General features: G+C 41.1%; 1 protein-coding gene across 1 annotated transcript in view; it reads left to right on the top strand.

The window, feature by feature from the left end:
* Window positions 1-25,988, top strand: part of LOC121559425 (sodium-dependent dopamine transporter-like) — a 31,774-nt gene extending 5,786 nt beyond the window's left edge. Inside the window, exons 6-16 of the mRNA XM_041872649.2 lie at window positions 12,146-12,284; window positions 14,925-15,059; window positions 15,878-15,981; window positions 16,531-16,655; window positions 18,127-18,239; window positions 18,482-18,610; window positions 18,841-18,940; window positions 22,089-22,189; window positions 22,444-22,611; window positions 24,595-24,666; window positions 25,295-25,988. Coding sequence (XP_041728583.2) covers window positions 12,146-12,284; window positions 14,925-15,059; window positions 15,878-15,981; window positions 16,531-16,655; window positions 18,127-18,239; window positions 18,482-18,610; window positions 18,841-18,940; window positions 22,089-22,189; window positions 22,444-22,611; window positions 24,595-24,666; window positions 25,295-25,318 — 1,210 coding nt within the window. The 3' untranslated portion in view covers window positions 25,319-25,988. The remainder of the gene's footprint in view (window positions 1-12,145; window positions 12,285-14,924; window positions 15,060-15,877; window positions 15,982-16,530; window positions 16,656-18,126; window positions 18,240-18,481; window positions 18,611-18,840; window positions 18,941-22,088; window positions 22,190-22,443; window positions 22,612-24,594; window positions 24,667-25,294) is intronic.
* The last annotated feature ends 447 nt before the right edge of the window (window positions 25,989-26,435 follow it).

Here is a 26,435-nt window from a genome sequence, read left to right as displayed (position 1 = left end):
TAACCTCTACTCCCTGCCCCCTAGCCAAACCTGCCTCTGAGTATTATGAGTGAGTTCCTACTCCCTAGCCTCTACTCCCTGCCCACTAGCCACCCCTGCCTCTGAGTACTATGAGTGAGTTCCTACTCCCTAGCCCCTACTCCCTGCCCCCTAGCCACCCCTGCCTCTGAGTACTATGAGTGAGTTCCAACTCCCTAGTCCCTACTCCCTGCACCCTAGCCAAACCTGCCTCTGAGTACTATGAGTGAGTTCCTACTCCCTAGCCCCTACTCCCCCTAGCCACCCCTGCCACTGAGTACTATGAGTGAGTTCCTACTCCCTAGCCCCTACTCCCCCTAGCCACCCCTGCCTCTGAGTACTATGAGTGAGTCTGAACAGAGACTGTTGACTTCTTTCTTAAAGTATTTTTGGTCTGACATGTCACGTATGGGCACTTTGAGAGGGACTGGCTTCATCTTTTTCTCTCTTTGGCATTAAATTACACATACAGTGGGGGAAAAAAGTATTTAGTCAGCCACCAATTGTGCAAGTTCTCCCACTTAAAAAGATGAGAGAGGCCTGTAATTTTCATCATAGGTACACGAAAACTATGACAGACAAAATTAGATTTTTTTTCTCCAGTAAATCATATTGTAGGATTTTTTATGAATTTATTTGCAAATTATGGTGGAAAATAAGTATTTGGTCAATAACAAAAGTTTCTCAATACTTTGTTATATACCTTTTGTTGGCAATGACACAGGTCAAACAGTTTTCACACACTGTTGCTGGTATTTTGGCCCATTCCTCCATGCAGATCTCCTCCAGAGCAGTGATGTTTTGGGGCTGTCGCTGGGCAACACGGACTTTCAACTCCCTCCAAAGATTTTCTATGGGGTTGAGATCTGGAGACTGGCTAGGCCACTCCAGGACCTTGAAATGCTTCTTACGAAGCCACTCCTTCGTTGCCCGGGCGGTGTGTTTGGGATCATTGTCATGCTGAAAGACCCAGCCATGTTTCATCTTCAATGCCCTTGCTGATGGAAGGAGGTTTTCACTAAAAATCTCACGATACATGGCCCCATTCATTCTTTCCTTTACACGGATCAGTCGTCCTGGTCCCTTTGCAGAAAAACAGCCCCAAAGCATGATGTTTCCACCCCCATGCTTCACAGTAGGTATGGTGTTCTTTGGATGCAACTCGGCATTCTTTGTCCTCCAAACACGACGAGTTGAGTTTTTACCAAAAAGTTCTATTTTGGTTTCATCTGACCATATGACATTCTCCCAATCCTCTTCTGGATCATCCAAATGCACTTTAGCAAACTTCAGACGGGCCTGGACATGTACTGGCTTAAGCAGGGGACACGTCTGCCACTGCAGGATTTGAGTCCCTGGCGGCGTAGTGTGTTACTGATGGTAGGCTTTGTTACTTTGGTCCCAGCTCTCTGCAGGTCATTCACCAGGTCCCCCCGTGTGGTTCTGGGATTTTTGCTCACCGTTCTTGTGATCATTTTGACCCCACGGGGTGAGATCTTGCGTGGAGCCCCAGATCGAGGGAGATTATCAGTGGTCTTGTATGTCTTCCATTTCCTAATAATTGCTCCCACAGTTGATTTCTTCAAACCAAGCTGCTTACCTATTGCAGATTCAGTCTTCCCAGCCTGGTGCAGGTCTACAATTTTGTTTCTGGTGTCCTTTGACAGCTCTTTGGTCTTGGCCATAGTGGAGTTTGGAGTGTGACTGTTTGAGGTTGTGGACAGGTGTCTTTTATACTGATAACAAGTTCAAACAGGTGCCATTAATACAGGTAACGAGTCGAGGACAGAGGAGCCTCTTAAAGAAGAAGTTACAGGTCTGTGAGAGCCAGAAATCTTGCTTGTTTGTAGGTGACCAAATACTCATTTTCCACCATAATTTGCAAATAAATTCATTAAAAATCCTACAATGTGATTTTCTGGAGAAAAAAAATCTCAATTTGTCTGTCATAGTTGACGTGTACCTATGATGAAAATTACAGGCCTCTCTCATCTTTTTAAGTGGGAGAACTTGCACAATTGGTGGCTGACTAAATACTTTTTTTCCCCACTGTACCTAATCAAAACTTTATTTGAAACCTGGACCCAGAAGACATTATGCCAGAGAGAGACAGAGGTTCACATCCTGGTCTATGTGTGTCAATTTCTTCATACTCCTTGTCGTCCATGGAGATACTGTATCCATACCTTCATGCTCCTTGTCGTCCATGGAGATAATGTATCCATGTCTTCATACTCCTGGTCGTCCATGGAGATACTGAATCCAGTGTTCTTGATAGATTAACAGGTGTCTCATATGTTTTAGCAAAGGCGGTTTGTTTTGACAATTCAGGCCTGTCATGGACAGACAGGCAGTCACTATCTTTATCTCCACCTGGGAGCAATTTAATCTAGTCTCAGTCAGGGCCATTCAGTTGATAGAAAGTTTTCTTCTTCTTCTTCTTCTTCTTCTTCTTCTTCTTCTTCTTCTTCTTCTTCTTCTTCTTCTTCTTCTTCTTCTTCTTCGTCATTTTTAGTTGATATTTACTGCAGTGTTTCTCCACTTAGTGTGCTGTGTTGTTAGTTATAGGTTGTTAATTAGTTGTTGTGGTTAGTCATTGGTAACAGTGTTGTTGTGTTAGTTATAGGTTGTTAATTAGCTGTTGTGGTTAGTCATTGGTAGTGTGCTGTGTTGTTAGTTATACGTTGTTAATTGTTGTGGTTAGTCATTGGTAACAGTGTTGTTGTGTTAGTTATAGGTTGTTAATTAGTTGATGTGGTTAGTTATTGGTAACAGTGTTGTTGTGTTGTTAGTTATAGGTTGTTAATTAGTTGTGGCTAGTCATTGGTAACACTGTTGTGTGTGTTGTTAGTTATAGGTTGTTAATTAGTTGTTGTGGTTAGTCATTGGTAACAGTGTTGTTATGTTGTTAGTTATAGGTTGTTAATTAGTTGTTGTGGTTAGTCATTGGTAACAGTGTTGCTGTGTTGTTAGTTATAGGTTGTTAGTTAGTTGTTGTGGTTAGTCATTGGTAACAGTGTTGCTGTGTTGTTAGTTATAGGTTGCTAGTTAGTTGTTGTGGTTAGTCATTGGTAACAGTGTTGCTGTGTTGTTAGTTATACGTTGTTAGTTAGTTGTTGTGGTTAGTCATTGGTAGTGTGTTGTGTTGTTAGTTATAGGTTGTTAGTTAGTTAGTTGCTGTGGTTAGTCATTGGTAGTGTGTTGTGTTGTTAGTTATAGGTTGTCAATTAGTTGTTGTGGTTAGTCATTAGTAACAGTGTTGTTATGTTGTTAGTTATAGGTTGTTAATTAGTTGTTGTGGTTAGTCATTGGTAACAGTGTTGTTGTGTTGTTAGTTATAGGTTGTTATTTAGTTGTTGTGGTTAGTCATTGGTAACAGTGTTGCTGTGTTGTTAGTTATAGGTTGCTAGTTAGTTGTTGTGGTTAGTCATTGATAACAGTGTTGTTGTGTTGTTAGTTATAGGTTGCTAGTTAGTTGTTGTGGATGGACCGCGGGAATTATTTGCTAGGATAATAATTGCTTGTCAATGAATTAAATGTAATACAATGGCAATCCGGGTTATATGTTAGAATCCTATGCGTGAACTGCCGACATTATTACGCATATTAATTGATAATGATGGAAAATAGGATATGCATAATTTAAAAAATAATAATAGTTATATAGATATATATATATAGAGGTGAAAGCATTGGAAATGCTTTTGGCGGTTAATCTGCTTCTGTTTTGTGGGTGGCGCTGTGTGCTGTTTTCGATGGATGGGTCCTGGCCTCTCGGGGCCTTAGGGATACGGAGGGACGAGGGTGGGATGCTGATCACTGGGATGACGGCTCAACTTGGGATGGGGAGGGGCTGTAGCGGGGGAATTAGTGGAGAACAATTGAAGGGTTACTCCGTAGCAATGCAAATATCACGGTACAGCTATATGGACACTCAATCATTACGGTATTTTTTATTGGTAAATTTACAAACATATATAATGATAAATAGACTTGAAACTTGTATCTCATTATGGTGTATGGTGAAATAAGTATAGCCAGTTATAATTGTAATGGCTTAGCTGATAATAACAAAAGAAGAACAATATTTACATGGCTCAAAGAGAAGGAATATAATATCTATTGTATACAGGAAACTCATTCAACAATTCGAGATGAAGTAGCGTGGAAAAAAGAATGGGGGGAAATATACTTCTCCCATGGGCAAAGAAATTCAAAAGGGGTGATGATATTAATTAATGGTAATTTCGATCCGAATGTGCAAATTGTCCAAATAGATACGCAAGGTAGATGGATTATTTTAAATATGATATTGGACCATAAACAGATATGGCTCATTAACCTTTACGGACCAAATAATGATGATCCACAATTATTTGACAATATATATAATAAATTATCAAGCCTGCAAGCAACTCAAGACAATATTATTATGGTGGGGGGATTATAATACTGTTTTAAATAGCTCAATGGACCGAAAAGGAAATCACACCACAAACAATCACCCACATGCTCTTAAGGAAATTGTGAATGTCATGGATACATTAGAACTAGTAGATATATGGAGGCTTAAATATGCTGATCTAGTGAGATATACATGGCGGAGACTGAATCAAGCTAGTCGTCTTGACTTCTTTCTTATCTCATTCTCGTTGGCACCAAAAGTAAAAAAAGTGTTGATAGGGGACAGAATGCGGTCGGACCATCATATAATAGGCATATACATTACTCTGACTGAATTTCCACGTGGGCGAGGATATTGGAAATTTAATCAAAGCCTATTGGATGATAATTTATTTATAATTAGAACAAAGGAATTTATAACTGACTTTTTCCAACATAACATAGGTACAGCGAATCCCCTTATTGTATGGGACACCTTTAAATGTGCCTTTAGAGGCCATGCAATTCAGTACTCATCTCGAAAACAAAAGCAATTTAGGTCAAAAGAGTTTATACTAAGAAAGGAAATAGAAAGTCTAACAGAACAGATAGATGGCAATACAAACTGTAACATAGAGGCTCAGAATAAATTAGAGGAAAAACAAAAAGAAATGGAAAAACTTATTCAAGAAAGATCAAGTGTAATATATTATAAAAATAAAGCAAACTGGATGGAATATGGGGAAAAATGCACAAAATTCTTTTTTAATCTTCAACATAGGAATGCTACCAAAAAGAACTTAATGAAACTGGTTACAATTGACGGAGTCACCCATAATTCACCAAATTATATTTTGAAGGAAGAAACAAAGTACTTTAAGCATATGTTTTCTTTTCAGTCGCCTCCATCTCCTCTAACTGAAGCTAATTGTAGAGATTTTTTTTCTATTGATAATGTCAAATTAACAGCCACACAGAAAGACTCATGTGAAGGTGAAATTACAGAGGAGGAACTTCTGGATGCAATTAAAGACTTTAAGTCCGGGAAAACTCCAGGATTGGATGGCATACCAATCGAGGTATACCAAACCTTTTTTGATATACTAAGAGGACCGTTATTAGCATGTTTTAACCACTCCTATGTAAATGGTAGATTATCTGACACTCAAGAAGAAGGTCTGATCTCATTATTACTGAAACAGGATACAAGTGGAAAATATAAAGATCCAGTCCATTTACAAAATTGGAGGCCCCTTACACTTCAGTGTTGTGATGCAAAAATCCTAGCAAAATGTATAGCGCATAGAATTAAAAAGGTATTGTCGGATATTATTCATTCTAATCAGACAGGTTTTTTACATGGAAGATACATTGGAGATAATATAAGGCAAGTATTGGAAACAATAGAACACTATGGAAAATATGGGAAACCAGGCCTGCTATTCATAGCAGACTTCGAAAAGGCATTTGATAAAGTTCGACTGGGGTTTATATATAAATGCCTGGAGCATTTCAATTTTGGAGAATCTCTTATAAAATGGGTCAAAATCATGTATAGTAACCCTAGGTGTAAAATAGTAAATAATGGATATTTCTCAGAAAGTTTTAAACTGTCAAGAGGAGTGAAACAAGGTTGTCCACTATCGGCATATCTATTTATTGTGGCCATCGAGATGTTAGCTATTAAAATCAGATCCAATAATAATATCAGAGGATTAGAAATACAGGGCTTAAAAACAAAGGTGTCATTGTACGCAGATGATTCATGTTTTCTTTTAGATCCACAACTAGAATCCCTCCACAGCCTCATAGAGGATCTAGATCAGGGGTGTCAAACTCATTTTAGCTCAGGGGCCACATGGAGGAAAATCTATTCCCAAGTGGGCCGGACCGGAAAAATCATGGTATATATAACTTAAAAACAACAACTTCAGATTGTTTTCTTTGTTTTAATACGATCAACATACAACATAAAGCTGGAGCCTGAGGACAGTGTGTCCAAAATAGTACAAGCACAACATCACTATTAATCATAAAACACGTCAAGTTTGTTTGAAAATTCTAAAGAAAAAGAACACACAAACACACAATGCCTCAGTGATTAACAGAACTGTTTCACAGATCACAGAACTATATCAGGGGGTCATTTCTCAGGCAGAAATATAGATAAAAATAATGAAATCCTGTTCCCCAAACAAGTGCAAGAACCACAGAGTCAAGAATAGGTTAAATATACAAATAAAATAAAATCAATTAAAAACAATAGCACATCAACATAAAAACATATAAACATAAAGCTGGAGCCTGAGGACAGTGTCCAAAAGCACAACATCACTATTAATCATAAAACACCTCAAGTTATTTGAAAGTTCTGAGGACAAAGAACACACAAACACACAATGCCTCAGTGATTAACAGAACTGTTTCACAGATCACAGAACTATATCAGGGTGTCATTTCTCAGGCAGAAATGTAGATAAAAATAATGAAATCCTGTTCCCCAAACAAGTGCAAGAACCACAGAGTCAAGAGTAGGTTAAATATACAAATAAAATCAATTAAAAACAATAGCACATCAACATAAAAACATCAACATAAATCTGAAAGCGTTGCTCAAACTCCCGTAACAGTCCCGTTATTTTATCTTTGAACCGCTTCATGTCTGCCACATGTTGGGTCGCGCACACATTTTTCAGACAGGGGAAGTGAGCTGCATCACCACCGGCAAGTTGCGTCTCCCACAATGACAGCTTCAACTTGAAAGAACGTATGCTGTCATAATACTGCGTGACAACTTTGTTGCACCCTTGCAGCTGTTTGTTCAAGTTATTCAGGTGCTCTGTAACATCCACCATAAATGCAAGGTCCTGCATCCATTCTGCGGAATGAAATTCTAACACTGGTTTGCCCTTTTCTTCCATGAACTGTTCAATTTCTTCTCGTAAATCAAAGAAACGCCTCAGCACAGCACCTCGGCTTAACCATCTTACCTCAGTGTGGTATGGCAGGCCATAGATGTGGTCTTTCTCTGAGAAGGCTGTCAAACTGACGGTGATTCAGGCTTCTGGATCGGATGAAATTAACAGTTTGGATGACCACCTTCATGACGTTATCCATCTTTAATGACTTGCAACACAAAGCCTCCTGGTGCAAAATACAGTGAAAAGTCAAAAAATCACGTCCTCCATTTGCAGATTGCACTTTTTCTCTGAACTTTGTCACAACGCCTGCTTTTTTCCCGATCATTGAGGGCGCACCATCTGTAGCCAGGCTGACAGCGCGGGACCAGTCCACTCCGACCCTGTCCAGCGCGCCCGACGAGTGCGGTAAAAATATCAGCTGCTGTCGTTGTATCTGTCATCGGCACCAACTCCACGAACTCCTCGGTGACGGTCAATGTGTCATCAACTCCGCGGATGAAAATGGCCAGTTGTGCAACATCTGTAATGTCCGTGCTTTCATCAATTGCAACCGAAAACGCAATAAATGACTTTACTTTTTGCTTCAACTGGCTGTCCAAATCCACTGAAAGATCGGAAATCCTGTCTGCAACTGTGTTTCTTGTCAGGCTGATATTTGCAAAAGCCTGCCGCTTTTCAGGGCACACAATCTCCACTGCCTTCATCATGCATGTTTTTACAAATTCACCCTCACTAAATGGTTTTGAAGCCACTGCGATTTCATTAGCAATGAGGTAGCTAGCTTTCACTGCAGCGTCACTGATGTCTCGGCTGTGAGTAAACACAGACTGCTGTTTCTTCAGACCCGCCAACAGTTCATTCACCTTCTCTCATCTCCGCTGTCCTTGAAAGTTGTCATATTTGTCGGCATGAAGACTCACATAGTGGCGACTGAAGGTTATATTCTTTCAGCACTGCAACATGCTCTGAACACGCCAAACATACAGCTTTCCCATTCAATTCCGTGAATAAATAGGATGACCATTTTTCTTGGAACACTCTGCATTCTGCGTCCACTTTTCTCTTTTTTGACAGAGACATATTGGGGCAATGAGGGTGCCAAAGCACATAATGTTAAAAGTAGAAGCCGTAATAAATATCGCGGGCAAAACAAAGTAGCTCATTGGCTGCACGTGCTTGACCTACTTGCTCTGCCCTGGTATAAACAGTTTGCTTGCTTAACACAATTGCTATTGCGCCATCCAGTGGACGCAATTGGAACAGCAGTTTATTTTATTGAAAAATTGCAGCGCATTTTTATATTTAAAAAAAAAAAATCTTTTTTTTTTTTTTTTTTTTTTTTTTCTAAATCATCTCACGGGCCGGATTAAACCCGTTTGCGGGCCTGATCCGGCCCGCGGGCCGTACGTTTGACACCCCTGATCTAGATACATTTTCTAACCTCTCTGGATTAAAACCAAATTATGACAAATGTACTATATTACGTATTGGATCACTAAAAAATAAAATTTTTACATTACCATGTAGTTTACCAATAAAATGGTCTGATGGTGATGTGGATATACTCGGAATACATATCCCAAAGGAAATAAATGATCTCACTTCAATAAATTTTAATAGAAAGTTAGCAAAAATAGATAAGATCTTACTACCATGGAAAGGAAAATACCTGTCAATTTGTGGAAAAATCACCCTGGTTAACTCTTTAGTATTATCCCAGTTTACCTATTTGCTTATGGTCTTGCCTACGCCTAGCAAACAGTTTTTTAAATTATATGAGAAAAAAATATTCAATTTTATTTGGAACGGCAAGCCAGACAAAATTAAAAGAGCATATTTATATAATGAATATGAATTCGGAGGACAGAAATTATTAAATATTAAAGCATTAGACCTATCACTAAAATCTTCAGTCATCCAAAAGTTATACTTAAATCCGAACTGGTTCTCAAGCAAATTAGTAAGATTGTCTCACCCACTGTTCAAGAAAGGCCTTTTTCCCTTTATTCAGATTACAACCTCTCACTTTCAGTTATTTGAAAAGGAAATAATCTCCCAAATGTCACTATTTCTAAAACAAGCCATAGAAAGTTGGTTGCAATTTCAATTTAATCCTCCAGAAACGACAGAACAAATAATGCAACAAATATTGTGGTTAAATTCAAATATACTAATTGACAAAAAAACCTTTATTTTTTGACAGAATGTTTAAAAAGGTATAATCTTCGTAAATGATATCATCGGTAGGACTGGTGGAGTTATGTCGCACATGCAGCTAACAAAAACATATGGAAATGTCTGCTCTACCCAAAATTACAACCAAATAATTGCAGCCTTACCGCAAAAGTGGAAGAGGAAAGTTGAAGGGGGGAGAAAGTAAGGAACTTGTCTGTCGGCCTTGCATTAAAGAACATAATTGGTTAAGGAAAACTGTGATAAATAAAAAAGTATATCAGTTTCACTTAAGGACCAAAGGATTGACAGCCGTCCCATATAGATTGCAAAATAGTTGGGAAGAGATCTTTGACGTACCGATCCCATGGCATAGTGTTTATGAACTGACACGCAAAACGACACCGGATTCAAAAATTAGAATCTTTCAATTTAAATTATTATATAAAATTCTTGCTACCAATAGAATGTTATTTATATGGGGGATACAATCTTCCCAGCTCTGCAGATTTTGCTGTGAAGAGACAGAATCATTAGATCATTTGTTTTGGTTCTGTCCATTTGTAGCTTGTTTTTGTCCAGGAATGGCTAAAGGATTGCAATATTTACCTGGAACTAACCTTGCAGATAGCATTACTGGGTGATCTGAAAAGTCATAGTCAATCAATCAATAATATAATAATACTTTTAGCAAAAATGTTTATTTTTAATTCACAATCTGTAGAAGCAATGAGAATAGAAAGGTTCAGAACTTTTGTAAAACATCACAGTACGGTTGAAATATATATGGCAAATAGAAATCCTATATGGATGGTGTTAAGAGATAGATGGGAGGTATTGAATAGAGTTGAAGGATGGGACTAATAACAAATAACAACAAAAAATAACAAAGATAGCTAATAATGTAAGCATACTGTGTCCATAATAAGTATATAGGTTGTATGTTGGGAGCTTTTGGGAAAGAGCACAGTTAGAAAGATATGGCATTTAGAAGCAAACCGGATGGACATCATGAAAATGATCGGAGAGGTTGAGAGTAGAAGAAGTTCAGGAGCAAAAAAAAAGAAAAAAAAAAAAAAATATATATATATATATATATATATATATATATATATATATATATATATATATATATAGAATTATTGTAAAATTAACTCTGTCCATAAGGTGTAGATAGTAAGTATAGACCGGAAGTAGAGGCCTGGGCGTTGTTGTTCACTAATTTACTCCAAGTAGGGAAAGGATGGTGGGGTTGAAAAGTAATAAAGGGGAATATATATATAAAAAATAAAAATAAACATGGGGGATTGGAAGTGATGCAGACAATTACATTGATAGAAGATACAATCTATCTGCAATATTAAGCTGATCCATTCCCCCCCCCCAAAAAACAAAAAAAACAATTGAAGAAATAAACATAAAAATATATATATATATAAATCAAAGTAACAAAAACAAAAAAAAATCAATACTGTGTTGTTGTGTTGTTAGTTATGGGTTGTTAATTAGTTGTTGTGGTTAGTCATTGGTAACAGTGTTGTTGTGTTGTTAGTTATATGTTGTTAATTAGTTGTTGTGGTTAGTCATTGGTAACAGTGTTGTTGTGTTGTTAGTTATAGGTTGTTAGTTAGTTGTTGTGGTTAGTCATTGGTAACAGTGTTGTTGTGTTGTTAGTTATAGGTTGCTAGTTAGTTGTTGTGGTTAGTCATTGGTAACAGTGTTGTTGTGTTGTTAGTTATAGGTTGTTAATTAGTTGTTGTGGTTAGTCATTGGTAACAGTGTTGTTGTGTTGTTAGTTATAGGTTGCTAGTTAGTTGTTGTGGTTAGTCATTGGTAACAGTGTTGCTATGTTGTTAGTTATATGTTGTTAATTAGTTGTTGTGGTTAGTCATGGTAACAGTGTTGCTGTGTTGTTAGTTATACGTTGTTAGTTAATTGTTGTGGTTAGTCATTGGTAACAGTGTTGCTGTGTTGTTAGTTATAGGTTACTAGTTAGTTGTTGTGGTTAGTTATTGGTAACAGTGTTGTTGTGTTGTTAGTTATAGGTTGTTAATTAGTTGTTGTGGTTAGTCATTGGTAACAGTGTTGTTGTGTTGTTAGTTATAGGTTGTTAGTTAGTTGTTGTGGTTAGTCATTGGTAACAGTGTTGTTGTGTTGTTAGTCATAGGTTGTTAGTTAGTTGTTGTGGTTAGTCATTGGTAACAGTGTTGTTGTGTTGTTAGTCATAGGTTGTTAGTTAGTTGTTAAGGTTAATCATTGGTAACAGTGTTATTGTGTTGTTAGTTATAGGTTGTTAATTCGTTGTGTGGTTAGTCATTGGTAACAGTGTTGCTGTGTTGTTAGTTTTAGGTTGTTAATTAGTTGTTGTAGTTAGTCATTGGTAACAGTGTTACTGTGTTGTTAGTTATAGGTTGATAATTAGTTGTTGTGGTTAGTCATAGGTAACAGTGTTGATGTGTTGTTAGTTATAGGTTGTTAATTAGTTGTTGTGGTTAGCTATTGGTAACAGTGTTGTTGTGTTGGTCCAGTGTTGTTGTGTTGGTGGGGTACTCCACCTGCAGGACAGTGAGGGTATATCTGACCTGGGTCTGTTAGTTAGCTAGATGTTTGTTGGTTAGTTGTTACAACCTGTTATAACTGTTATGTTCCAGGCGTGGGGTGCTCCACCTGCAGGACAGTGAGGGTATAGCTGACCTGGGTCTGCCTCGTTGGCAGCTGACGTCCTGTCTAGCTGTGGTCATCGTGGTTCTCTACTTCAGCCTCTGGAAGGGGGTCAAGACCTCAGGGAAGGTAGGTGGTCCTCTGAATCTATAGTGGCTCCATATCAACATCTTTTAAGGGTACATAAATCTACCTCTGTGCTAAATGTAGTACTTTTATCTAAAAATAGTGTGTTTTTAGATTGTGTTACCGTTGACTGACATTTTGTAAGATGGCTGCCACGGTCCCCAGCGTCCAAATCGCTGATATGTAACTGTTTCAGGGTACATAAATGTACTTATGTTTAAAACATTTTTAGTGATCTATTTTTTACTTAAGACTTATTTTTCTTAAAACTGCATTGTTGGTTAAGGGCGTGTAAATACGCTTTTCACTGTAAGGTCTACACCTGTTGTATTCGGCACATTTGACAAATACAATTTGATTTGATTTGATTTTATCATAAAATGTGCAATTGTTACGGATATTAAAGCTTAGTCACCCCACTATAGAGGAGGATGTCCAGGTGAAGTCAGCTCAGATCTGGCCTGGCCCTGTGAGCAGAACAGAACACCAGATCAGGGCTACTGAGTCTATGGCTGCATCCCAAATGGCACCCTATTCCCTGTGTGGTGCACTACTTTTGACTTTTGCCTTAAGCTCTATGAGCAGGGTATTAAGTCCCTGCCTTTAGCTCTATGAGCAGGATATTAAGTCCTGGCCTTTAGCTCTATGAGCAGGGTATTAAGTCCTGTCCTTAAGCTCTATGAGCAGGGTATTAAGTCCTGGCCTTTAGCTCTATGAGCAGGGTATTAAGTCCTGGCCTTAAGCTCTATGAGCAGGGTATTAAGTCATGGCCTTAAGCTCTATGAGCAGGGTATTAAGTCCTGGCCTTTAGCTCTATGAGCAGGGTATTAAGTCCTGGCCTTTAGCTCTATGAGCAGGGTATTAAGTCCTGGCCTTAAGCTCTATGAGCAGGGTATTAAGTCCTGGCCTTTAGCTCTATGAGCAGGCTATTAGGTCCTGGCCTTTAGCTCTATGAGCAGGGTATTAAGTCCTGGTCTTTAGCTCTATGAGCAGGGTATTCAGTCCTAGCCTTTAGCTCTATGAGCAGGGTATTAAGTCCTGGCCTTTAGCTCTATGAGCAGGGTATTAAGTCCTGGCCTTTAGCTCTATGAGCAGGGTATTAAGTCCTGGACTTTAGCTCTATGAGCAGGGTATTAAGTCCTGGCCTTTAGCTCTATGAGCAGGGTATTAAGTCCTGGACTTTAGGTCTATGAGCAGGGTATTAAGTCCTGGCCTTAAGCTCTATGAGCAGGTTATTAAGTCCTTGCCTTTAGCTCTATGAGCAGGGTATTAAGTCCTGGCCTTAGCTCTATGAGCAGGGTATTAAGTCCTGACCTTTAACTCTATGAGCAGGGTATTAAGTCATTTAGCTCTATGAGCAGGGTATTAAGTCCTGGCCTTTAGCTCTATGAGCAGGGTATTACGTCCTGGCCTTTAGCTCTATGAGCAGGGTATTAAGTCCTGGCCTTTAGCTCTATGAGCAGGGTATTAAGTCCTGGCCTTTAGCTCTATGAGCAGGGTATTAAGTCCTGGCCTTTAGCTCTATCAGCAGGGTATTACATTCTGGCCTAGAACAGAACAGAGTGGGCCAGGTTGTTGAGTCCATGAGTATAGAACAGAACAGAGTGGGCCAGGTTGTTGAGTCCATGTGTATAGAACAGAACAGAGTGGGCCAGGTTGTTGAGTCCATGTGTATAGAACAGAACAGAGTGGGCCAGGTTGCTGAGTCCATGTCTATAGAACAGAACAGAACAGAGTGGGCCAGGTTTTTGAGTCCATGTGTATAGAACAGAACAGAACAGAGTGGGCCAGATTCTTGAGTCCATGTGTATAGAACAGAACAGAGTGGGCCAGGATGCTGAGTCCATGTGTATAGAACAGAACAGAGTCGGCCAGGTTGCTGAGTCCATGTGTATAGAACAGAACAGAGTGGGCCAGGTTGTTGAGTCCATGTGTATAGAACAGAACAGAACAGAGTGGGCCAGGTTTTTGAGTCCATGTGTATAGAACAGAACAGAACAGAGTGGGCCAGATTCTTGAGTCCATGTGTATAGAACAGAACAGAGTGGGCCAGATTCTTGAGTCCATGTGTATAGAACAGAACAGAGTGGGCCAGGTTGTTGAGTCCATGTGTATAGAACAGAACAGAACAGAGTGGGCCAGGTTGCTGCGTCCATGTGTATAGAACAGAACAGAGTGGGCCAGGTTGCTGAGTCCATGTGTATAAAACAGAACAGAACAGAGTGGGCCAGGTTGCTGAGTCCATGTTTGTAGTCCCCTGTAGCTCAGTTGGTAGAGCATGGCGCTTGCAACGCCAGGGTTGTGGGTTCGTTTCCCACGGGGGGCCAGTATGAAAATGTATGCACTCACTAACTGTAAGTCACTCTGGATAAGAGCGTCGGCTAAATGACTAAAATGTTTTAAATAATAATATTTAGAACAGAACAGAGTGCGCCAGGTTGCTGAGTCCATGTCTATGGAACAGAACAGAGTGGGCCAGATTGTTGAGTCCATGTGTATAGAACAGAACAGAGTGGGCCAGGTTGTTGAGTCCATGTGTATAGAACAGAACAGAACAGAACAGAGTGGGCCAGGTTGCTGCATCCATGTCTATAGAACAGAACAGAGTGGGCCTGGTTGCTGAGTCCATGTGTCCCTGTGCAGGTTGTGTGGATCACAGCCACCATGCCCTACGTGGTCCTGACTGTCCTGCTGCTGCGTGGTGTCACCCTCCCTGGAGCCATGGATGGCATTAAGGCCTACCTCAGCGTTGACTTCCGACGACTCTGTGAGCCTCAGGTGAGAGAGAAAGAGAGAGAGAGAGAGAGAGAGAGAGAGAGAGAGAGAGAGAGAGAGAGAGAGAGAGAGAGAGAGAGAGAGAGAGAGAGAGAGAGAGAGAGAGAGAGAGAGAGAAGAGAGAGAGAGAGAGAAGAGAGAGAGAGAGAGAGAGAGAGAGAGAGAGAGAGAGAGAGAGAGAGAGAGAGAGAGAGAGAGAGAGAGAGAGAGAGAGAGAGAGAGAGAGAGAGAGAGAGAGAGAGAGAGAGAGAGAGAGAGAGAGAGAGAGAGAGAGAGAGAGAGAGAGAGAGAGAGAGAGAATTCAGAGGTGATAAAAGTCTGTTTCATTACAGAGTTTCACAGACACACTAGTATTACAGCGCTGGTCCAGTCCTTGGCTCTCATGAGGTTGGAGACACTCTCCACCAGCTGAGGCACCTTTCTGTTTTGTGTGTGTGAGAGAGAGAGTTGCTGATGTTTATTTCTGTATTTTAATGCCACAGGTATTCTTTTAGTGCATGAAAATAAAGGTTAGAAAAAATATTTAATATTTCAGTATCCTTGAAATCCCAACTGATGAAATGTATATCTGAATAATTTGCCTTAATAAGGGCGCTGTAAGAATCTCCAGCTGTTTCCCTTCCAGTAGCAGCTCACCACAAGGACTCAAAGCAGCAATTTGAGAATTAGATTAGACACATGCATGCAGCAACAATTTGCTAAATTACCCCGTATTCACAAGTGTCTTTCATCTTTCTGTTGAATGAGTTTCCTGCAATTATCTCTAATAACAGCTTTTTCTCTGTCTTTTGTCCTCTGTCCCCCGGCTGTTTGTTGTGTAGGTCTGGATAGATGCTGCCACTCAGATCTGCTTCTCTTTGGGAGTGGGGTTTGGTGTGCTAATAGCCTTCTCCAGCTATAACAAATTCAGCAACAACTGCTATAGGTAAGCTAGAAGCCGAGAACAACCGGAGTGCGTCCCAAAAGGCACCTTATTCACTATATAGTGCACTACTTTTGACGAGGAACCATAGGGCTCTGGTTGAAAGTAGTGCACTATATAGGGAATAGGGTGCCATTTTGTATGCAGCCTCGGTGTTGATAGTCTCTAATAGAGAGGCTGATAGAGCGTACAAGCTGCTGCTGAGCTGGTGAATTACAATACCTTTGAAGCCCCTTACCTACCGCCCATGTCTTTGACACCAGTCTGTTCTATATAGGATAGTAATACCTACCGCCCATGTCTTTGACACCAGTCTGTTCTATATAGGATAGTAATACCTACCGCCCATGTCTTTGACACCAGTCTGTTCTATATAGGATAGTAATACCTACCGCCCATGTCTTTGACACCAGTCTGTGTTCTGGTGTATGACACTAATATTGACATGAATCAGCAGACATTGGATCTTTGATCTTAAACAGATGCTCCCTGTCTGTTCTGGATCTACCAGATATAAGAATATGTTCTTGTCATCTGCTCTCTCTCTTCCAGAGATGCCATCATCACCAGCTCCATCAACTCTCTGACAAGCTTCTTCTCTGGCTTCGTCATCTTCTCCTTCCTGGGGTACATGTCCCATAAACACAGTGTACCACTCGACAAGGTGGCCACAGACGGTCAGTATTCTTAATACTCTGGACAATGTGGCCACAGACGTTCAGTATTCTTAATGCTCTGGACAAGGTAGCCACATACGGTCAGTATTCTTAATACTCTGGACAATGTGGCCACAGACGTTCAGTATTCTTAATGCTCTGGACAAGGTGACCACAGATGTTCGGTATTCTTAATGCTCTGGACATGGTGACCACAGACGGTCAGTATTCTTAATGCTCTGGACATGGTGGCCACAGACGGTCAGTATTCTTAATGCTCTGGACAAGGTGACCACAGATGTTCAGTATTCTTAATGCTCTGGACAAAGTGACCACATATGTTCAGTATTATTAATGCTCTCGACAAGGTGACCACAGACGGTCAGTATTCTTAATGCTCTGGACAAGGTGACCACAGACTGTCAGTATTCTTAATGCTCTGGACAAGGTGGCCACAGATGTTCAGTATTCTTAATGCTCTGGACAAGGTGGCCACAGATGTTCAGTATTCTTAATGCTCTGGACAAGGTGGCCACAGATGTTTAGTATTCTTAATGCTCTGGACAAGGTGGCCACAGATGGTCAGTATTCTTAATGCTCTGGACAAGGTGACCACAGACGTTCAGTATTCTTAATGCTCTGGACAAGGTGACCACAGACGGTCAGTATTCTTAATGCTCTGGACAAGGTGACCACAGACTGTCAGTATTCTTAATGCTCTGGACAAGGTGGCCACAGATGTTCAGTATTCTTAATGCTCTGGACAAGGTGGCCACAGATGTTCAGTATTCTTAATGCTCTGGACAAGGTGGCCACAGATGTTCAGTATTCTTAATGCTCTGGACAAGGTGGCCACAGATGTTCAGTATTCTTAATGCTCTGGACAAGGTGGCCACAGATGTTCAGTATTCTTAATGCTCTGGACAAGGTGGCCACAGATGGTCAGTATTCTTAATGCTCTGGACAAGGTGGCCACAGATGTTCAGTATTCTTAATGCTCTGGACAAGGTGACCACAGATGTTCAGTATTCTTAATGCTCTGGACAAGTTGACCACAGATGGTCAGTATTCTTAATGCTCTGGACACTTTTCTCAGATAATGATGGAGACCTGAAATGATTGTTTTGTTCTTTATAAAAATAGCTAGATTTTTTAGCTATTCATTATTTGGGTGTGGGATCTATAAATTGCTGTCATGTCCACTTGTCTTTCTGACATGCAATATTAATTGCTGTATATCTACTGCAAAATACCCATGTTTAGCTGCACTGGACTTGGTGTCAGGGCTGATTGGAAATCTATATGTATTTATCAGCACAAATTCATAATGTGGTCTATATTGTCACCATTGTTGATTGCTGATTAAACAAATGTTTGATTTGCTGCCTTCATCAGACAAGTCTCCCACACAAAAGAGATCTCAGTGTAATCTACCTGTTTGATTAACACTAGATAACTAAATCATTAATCTGTGTTGTTGTGTCCCATCCAGGTCCTGGTCTGGTGTTCATCATCTACCCAGAGGCCATAGCTACATTACCAGGCTCCTCAGTCTGGGCAGTTATCTTCTTCATCATGTTGCTGACCCTGGGCATCGACAGTGCTGTAAGTACACCCCTCACCATTATAGAATAACCTAGGAACTGATGAACTTCCAGTTTCTGAGGTGCAAGCGTGCTATAGGCTAGCAGTGACAAACCCTACTCCTGGGGAGCTAATAGGTGTGCAGGCTTTTGGCCCGACCCAGCAGGATTAGGATTGGCTGCACCTGCTATAGGTAAAGTGCAGGGACCAAGTTCAGTTAAATTATGGTGTTCTATGTTCTGTGTTCTGTGTTTGGTCTCTAGATGGGAGGGATGGAGTCAGTGATCACAGGATTGATGGATGAGTTCAAGTTTCTCCACAAACACCGGGAACTCTTCACCCTCTTCATCGTTGTGTCCACCTTCCTCATCTCACTGTTCTGTGTCACTAACGTAAGTGGACGAAGAAGATGTGGAAAATATATGTAAAGTTATTTTTCAAGCATCTAAGGAACTTGCATGAATGACACATCAAAGTACAGGGCTAATATAATGGACATCAAATGGAACCTCTCCTCTCCTCTCCTCTCCTCTCCTCTCCTCTCCTCTCCTCTCCTCTCCTCTCCTCTCCTCTCCTCTCCTCTCCTCTCCTCTCCTCTCCTCTCCTCTCCTCTCCTCTCCAGGGTGGTATCTATGTGTTCACTCTGCTGGACCATTTTGCTGCTGGGACATCGATTCTCTTTGGAGTGCTTATTGAGGCCATCGGAATCGCCTGGTTCTACGGTAAGGAGGGGGGAGGAGGGGAGAGGAGGATGGGAGGAGCAGGAGGAGTGGGGAGGAGGGGAGAGGAGGATGGGAGGAGCAGGAGGAGGGGGGAGGAGGGGAGAGGAGGATGGGAGGAGCAGGGGAAGGGGAGAGGAGAGTGAGGAGGGAGGAGGAGCGGGAGGAGGGGGACTCCTTCCTGATTCTATAGAAGAAGAGGGGTAAGGAGGAGGTGGGATGGGGGGGGGGACTCCTTTCTGATTCTACAGAAGAAGAGGGGTAAGGAGGAGGTGGGATGGGGGGGACTCCTATCTGGTTCTACAGAAGAAGAGGGGTAAGGAGGAGGTGGGATGGGGGGTGACTCCTTTCTGGTTCTACAGAATAAGAGGGGTAAGGAGGAGGTGGGATGGGTGGGGGGGGACTCCTATCTGGTTCTACAGAAGAAGAGGGGTAAGGAGGAGGTGGGATGGGGGGGTGACTCCTTTCTGGTTCTACAGAATAAGAGGGGTAAGGAGGAGGTGGGATGGGTGGGGGGGGACTCCTATCTGGTTCTACAGAAGAAGAGGGGTAAGAAGGAGGTGGGATGGGGGGGGGGACTCCTATCTGGTTCTACAGAAGAAGAGGAGGGAGGAGTAAGGAGGGAGGAGGAGGAGGTGAGGAGGGGGGACTCTTAGCTCTTCATGGCCAGCCAAGCTGATGCCACATTAGGCCAGTGATTGGGTCTGATGGGATATCAGGCTGGATATTCCTCTGCTGTGCCGCCATGCAACACTATCTCATTAGCTTTCAGAGGACAGGAAGGTAAAAAGCCTGTTTCTGGTGTGTTTCTGTCACTCAGAGTGTGTGGTCCATATTACTATTTAGTGTTTAGGTGTTTGGAGTGGACAGAGACATAGACAGATCAGATCCAAATAATAGTATATTGATATTGAATATCTGAGGTCAATGATAAAACACACATCCCAGCCTGTGGTGTAAAGATTGACGTTTTGGTCTATTGTGGTTCTGATGATACTTGGATGGCAGCAAAGGGATAGTTCACCAAAATTACAAAATTACATCCTGGTTTCCTAACCCTGTAAGCAGTCTATGGATAAGGTATGACAGCAATCCATACTTTGGTTTTATTTCCCTGGCACTGTTTCCAAATGCTAACATTTTAGCATTTGTGTCCCAAATCCCATTCAAGTTATGGTATCGATATTAGCATTTCTCGAGCATCATTTTCAAATCATCCGAAAGTATCTCAAATTGATTGTGGAGCCCAACAAAGTCACTTATAAGATATGTTTCCATCCAATTGACGACAGATTTTCATGAGAATATTAAAAAATCGCATAAATCCGCATAAAAACAATATGCTAATTTCCCCACCAGAGATGTGTTTACATCAAATTGACTTGTTGCTGATTGAAGGCTGTGCGTGATGATATAATGCAAATTAAAATAACTTTTGCTGTTAAATTCCCATGTACTTAAAAAATAAAAGTATGCTAAATGAATTTCCATCACATTTTCAACTCTGCTGATGGTTTTGTCACAACAAATGTTGCGTTATATGTGCCCACTCTGGTCTTGGCACGTGTGCTCTAGCCAACAGCTCGCAGATACAGTGCGGGTAGGCTACCTTCTGAGATAATTATGGATAAGAGCAAGATTTTTATTTGTCAAACGGTAGCCAAGCCTGTCACCAGAATAAGACCCTCAATGTTTATTGGAAAGGAGCATCAAGCTTAAGTCTTTTCTTTACAATTCTTGAGCGCTACACTACAGTATGAGCAACTTGCTTTGCTCAGATAACATTGAAGTTATCTGAAACCTCAACATACAGTAATGTCTCCAAAGTGAGTTCAGGTTAGAAAATAACGTCTCCAAAGTGAGTTCAGGTTAGAAAATAACGTCTCCAAAGTGAGTTCAGGTTAGAAAATAACGTCTCCAAAGCTCACTTCTGGTTCAGAGTTCTAGTCTGATCTACTGTACTGCTGGTCAGATCAATATTGGGGTCCAGACAGTGTTGTGTGTGTGTGTGTTCATTCATGCGTGCGTTTGTGTATGTCTAACCAGCCTTGTGGCTCTGGGGTCAGTGTGGTCAGCTTGCTGCCCTGTCATGTTGGCCTCAGCCTGGGAGAACAGACTACTTTAGCCCCAGGCTTCTCCGGGCCTTTTCCCTGGCTCCATCTCTACTGACAGGTGGCTGTGGCCCCCGTGCCCTCCACAGGAACACCAGCCTGCCCTCCACAGGAACACCAGCCTGCTCTCCATAGGCGCCAGTCACATTGGGATTCTGCCTGGGCTTTGAGTAGTACCTCCCAGGCAGGGAACAAAGAGAGACGGTGGAGCGAGGAGAAGCATCAATGAGGAAAGGGATTTGATGCTGGTGGTATTAAACACGCTACCAGAATGTTATATCCTTGTATTTCAAATGTACTGTAGTTTCCTCAAAATGAGGAGACCTATGAGAGAATGCAAAGTAACGCAACATTGTTGCCGACTATGTTTCATCCTCAAGGGTTCCTATCTGCTGTGGTGTAAACTTTCCCTTTCCCTCCGTTTGATCTGTGAATGACAACTCAATGGTTTTGATCATGGTTGGGGTCCATTCGAATTGAAGGTAGTCAATTCAGGAAGTGATTTGATTTTGAACTTCAAAAATGGAAACACTTTTAAAATAAATAGCTTTTACTTTTAAGTCTATTGAGAAGTCATTGAAAATACTAGTACTCCTGAGTGGCGCAGTGGTCTAAGGCACTGCATCGCAGTGCTAACTGTGCCACTAGAGATCCTGGTTCGAATCCAGGCTCTGTCGCAGCCGGCCGCGACTGGGAGACTCATGGGCAGCGCACAATTGGTCCAGGGTAGGGGAGGGAATGGCCGGCAGGGATGTAGCTCAGTTGATAGAGCATGGCGTTTGCAACGCCAGGGTTGTGGGTTCGATTCCCACGGGGGGCCAGTATAAAAATATATATATATATATTCACTAACTGTAAGTCGCTCTGGATAAGAGCGTCTGCTAAATGACTAAAATGTAAATGTAAAATAGATATCCTTAAAAAAGTTTTTAGTAAAAAATCTGAATTGACTGCTTTCAATTCGAATTGACCCCAACCCTGGTTTTGATGACGAACCGTCAAGGGTTTTTAACTGCTATGGTTTAAACTATTCCCATCAGGAGTGGATCGGTTCAGTGATGACATTGAGGAGATGATTGGACAGAGGCCAAGCCTGTACTGGAGACTGTGCTGGAAGTTTGTCAGCCCATGCTTCCTCCTGGTGAGTTCATAAAGAGACAAACACTAGCAAACATGTCAAATACTTTTAGTTTACCTGGTGCAATGGAACCAGTTAAATAGTCCCGAAAGTGCAAACTCCAAGCTAATTCAAGCACACCTCATGCACACCAAGGTCTAAGCACTAACTACATTGTTTTATGGAACGGGGTTGCTAGTTTCAGTAGAGGCTGGTCCATAACTGTCCTTGTGGTTTGAAACAGAATGTGTCCCAACCCCAACCCTCTGTTTCTCCAGTTCATGGTGGTGGTGAGCTTCGTGACCTTTAACCCTCCTAACTACGGGACATACACGTTTCCCATATGGGCCAACATGATTGGCTGGTGCCTGGCTATATCCTCCATGACCATGGTGCCTCTCTATGCCATCTACAAGATGTGCACCTTACCTGGAAAGTTCTGTGATGTAAGTCTGATTTACAGTGAGGGAAAAAGTATTTGATCACCTGCTGATTTTGTACGTTTGCCCACTGACAAAGACATGATCAGTCTATAATTTTAATGGTAGGTTTATTTGAACAGTGATAGACAGAATAACAACAAAAAAATCCAGAAAAACGCATGTCAAAAATGTTATAAATTGATTTGCATTTTAATGAAGGAAATAAGTATTTGACCCCTCTGCAAAACATGACTTAGTACTTGGTGGCAAAATCCTTGTTGGCAATCACAGAGGTCAGACGTTTGTTGTAGTTGGCCACCAGGTTTGCACACATCTCAGGAGGGATTTTCTTCCACTCCTCTTTGTAGATCTTCTCCAAGTCATTAAGGTTTTGAGGCTGACGTTTGGCAACTCGAACCTTCAGCTCCCTCCACAGATTTTCTATGGGATTAAGGTCTGGAGACTGGCTAGGCCACTCCAGGACCTTAATGTGCTTCTTCTTGAGCCACTCCTTTGTTGCCTTGGCCGTGTGTTTTGGGTCATTGTCATGCTGGAATACCCATCCACGACCCATTTTGAATGCCCTGGCTGAGGGAAGGAGGTTCTCACCCAAGATTTGACGGTACATGGCCCCGTCCATCGTCCCTTTGATGCTGTGAAGTTGTCCTGTCCCCTTAGCAGAAAAACACCCCCAAAGCATAATGTTTCCACCTCCATGTTTGACGGTGGGGATGGTGTTCTTGGGGTCATAGGCAGCATTCCTCCTCCTCCAAACACGCCGAGTTGAGTTGATGCCAAAGAGCTCGATTTTGGTCTCATCTGACCACAACACTTTCACCCAGTTCTCCTCTGAATCATTCAGACGTTCATTGGCAAACTTCAGACGGCCCTGTATATGTGCTTTCTTGAGCAGGGGGACCTTGCGGGCGCTGCGCAGGATTTCAGTCCTTCACTGCGTAATGTGTTACCAATTGTTTTCTTGGTGACTATGGTCCCAGCTGCCTTGAGATCATTGACAAGATCCTCCCGTGTAGTTCTGGGCTGATTCCTCACCATTCTCATGATCATTGCAACTCGACGAGGTGAGATCTTGCATGGAGCCCCAGGCCGAGGGAGATTGACAGTTATTTTGTCTTTCTTCCATTTGCGAATAATCGCACCAACTGTTGTCACCTTCTCACCAAGCTGCTTGGCGATGGTCTTGTAGCCCATTCTAGCCTTGTGTAGGTCTACAATCTTGTCCCTGACATCCTTGGAGAGCTCTTTGGTCTTGGCCATAGTGGAGAGTTTGGAATCTGATTGATTGATTGCTTCTGTGGACAGGTGTCTTTTATACAGGTAACAAGCTGAGATTAGGAGCACTCCCTTTAAGAGTGTGCTCCTAATCTCAGCTCGTTACCTGTATAAAAGACACCTGGGAGACAGAAATCTTTCTGATTGAGAGGGGGTCAAATAGTTATTTCCCTCATTAAAATGCTAATCAATTTATAACATTTCTGACATGCGTTTTTCTGGATTTTTTTGTTGTTATTCTGTCTCTCACTGTTCAAATAACCCTACCATTAAAATTATAGACTGATCATTTCTTTGTCAATGGGCAAACGTACAAAATCAGCAGGTGATCAAAAACTTTTTTCCCTTACTGTATGTAAGTATGGTTTATACAAGTCTGATTCATATAAGTCTGGTTTATATAAGTCTGAATTTTAACAGAGCCATCTACAAGATGTGCACCTTACCTGGGAAGTCTAGTTTATATTGATATATGATACTATGGTGATTTAGCAGACACCTTTAACCAAAGTGATGCACACTTTTATCCACATCAATGCACAGAAATGTCAACACTGACAATGACACATATATATTCGGTACATGAGCAATATGGTTTATGAGCTACAACATCACCAGCAAATATGAATATCCAGCTTGGTAATTCACAATGATTCGTATAATGAAGATACGTTAGTTTCTTTGGTAACTGATTCCCGTCCTGTCTTCCTGTAGAGACTGGCCTATGCCATAACACCTGAGCATGAACACCACTTGGTGGATAATGGAGAAGTTAGGAGGTTTACGGTAAGCTGCTCTTCACTATTTACTTGACGTTACTTAACCTCCCCTACTTACCATACCTTACTTTACCCTACCTTACTTTACCTTACCATACCTTACTTTACCATACCTTACCCTACATTACTTTACCTTACCTTACCTCGCCTACCTTACTTTACCTTGCCTTACCTTACCTTACCTTACCTTGCCTTACATTGCCTTACTTTACCTTACCTTACCTTACATTACTTTACCTTACCTTACCTTGCCTTACCTTACTTTACCATACCTTACCTTGCCTTGCCTTTCCTTACCTTACTTTACCTTACCATACATTACCTTACCTTACCTTGCCTTACCTTACCTTACCCCACCTTACTTCACCTTACCTTGCCTTACCTTACCTTACCTTACCTTACCTTACCTTACCTTACCTTACCTTACCTTACCTTACTGTATTTATTGTCTTTCCCATTGGTTTCCACCTTACCTTACTGTATTTATTGTCTTTCCAATTGGTTTCCACCTTACCTTACTGTATTTATTGTCTTTCCCATTGGTTTCTACCTTACCTTACTGTATTTGTTGTCCTTTCCCATTGGTTTCCACCTTACCTTACTGTATTTATTGTCTTTCCCATTGGTTTCCACAGCTCCAACACTGGATGGTGATCTGAGCCCAGGAGGAAGGCAGAGAGGTCCGTTCACATGGAGGAGGGAGGGATGGATGGATGGAAGGAGTCACAGCAGACATGTGAAGAGAGTATATACACTGTAACAAGAGGAGAGATAAGTGTTTTAAATGGCAACAAAGCTGTAAAATCGTAGTGGTCTTTAATTTCCTCAATGGACGTGTGGTTGTGTGCTGTAATCTAGATCAGGATGTTGTTGACGTTCGGTCAATACAGAAATAAATATCAATCTTAAACTCTATTTACAATGACTGTTATGATGATGGATAATGTTGTACACCAATATCTTCATGTTTATTTTGTGAGCTGAGAAAAATCAGAGCATTTGCTTAGTGTAAAATGCTGATGACATATTAAATTATTATCTGTTGTAGAGAAAACTAAGATAAATAGTATTTCAGAACCAATATGTCATAGCCAATAACAACATTACATTCCTGCATTTTATTGTATCTGTACATGTTTTAAATTAAGTTTGTTATAACACATAACAGCTACATAGTAAGCTAGCTTTTTATATTTTGCCAACAGTTTCCTTTGACACTTGAAAAATGTGTTGTCTGTTACTTCTCCTATGGAAATGGTTTCAAATGTACCGGGAGTCCGAAATGATTGACACCCTTGATAAAGATGAGAAGATAAAAAATTAAATACATAATTTAAATACTGAACTATATTGTATGCTATTTTTTTTTATTAGATTATTTTATACTAATACAATTGCTCAGAGAAAGAGATTTCGTTCAACAAGAACTTTTTTCCTCAAAAAGGTAGTCAAAATAATTACACTCCTATTTTCAATACCTTTCCATTTTGACGTGTGCTTGGGGTTATTGTCTTGCTGGAAGATCCACTTGTGGCCAGGTTTCAGCCTCTTGGCAGAGGCAACCAGGTTTTTGGCTAAAATGTCCTGGCACTGGGTAAAGTTCATGATGCCTTTGACCTTAACAAGGCCCCAGGACCAGTGGAAGAAAAATAGCCCCATGTGTTTGTTTAATATATAATATATACCAATAATATAATAATATATTAGGATGTTAAGGACAGGACTCACTTCAGACAAATGTATGCTTTTGATTGATAAAACCCCCACTTAAACAGA

This window comes from Coregonus clupeaformis, unplaced genomic scaffold (genome assembly GCF_020615455.1).
Source record: "Coregonus clupeaformis isolate EN_2021a unplaced genomic scaffold, ASM2061545v1 scaf0436, whole genome shotgun sequence".
In the NCBI taxonomy this organism is placed as follows: Eukaryota; Metazoa; Chordata; class Actinopteri; order Salmoniformes; family Salmonidae; genus Coregonus; species Coregonus clupeaformis.
This window is presented reverse-complemented; position numbering and strand designations above follow the sequence as displayed.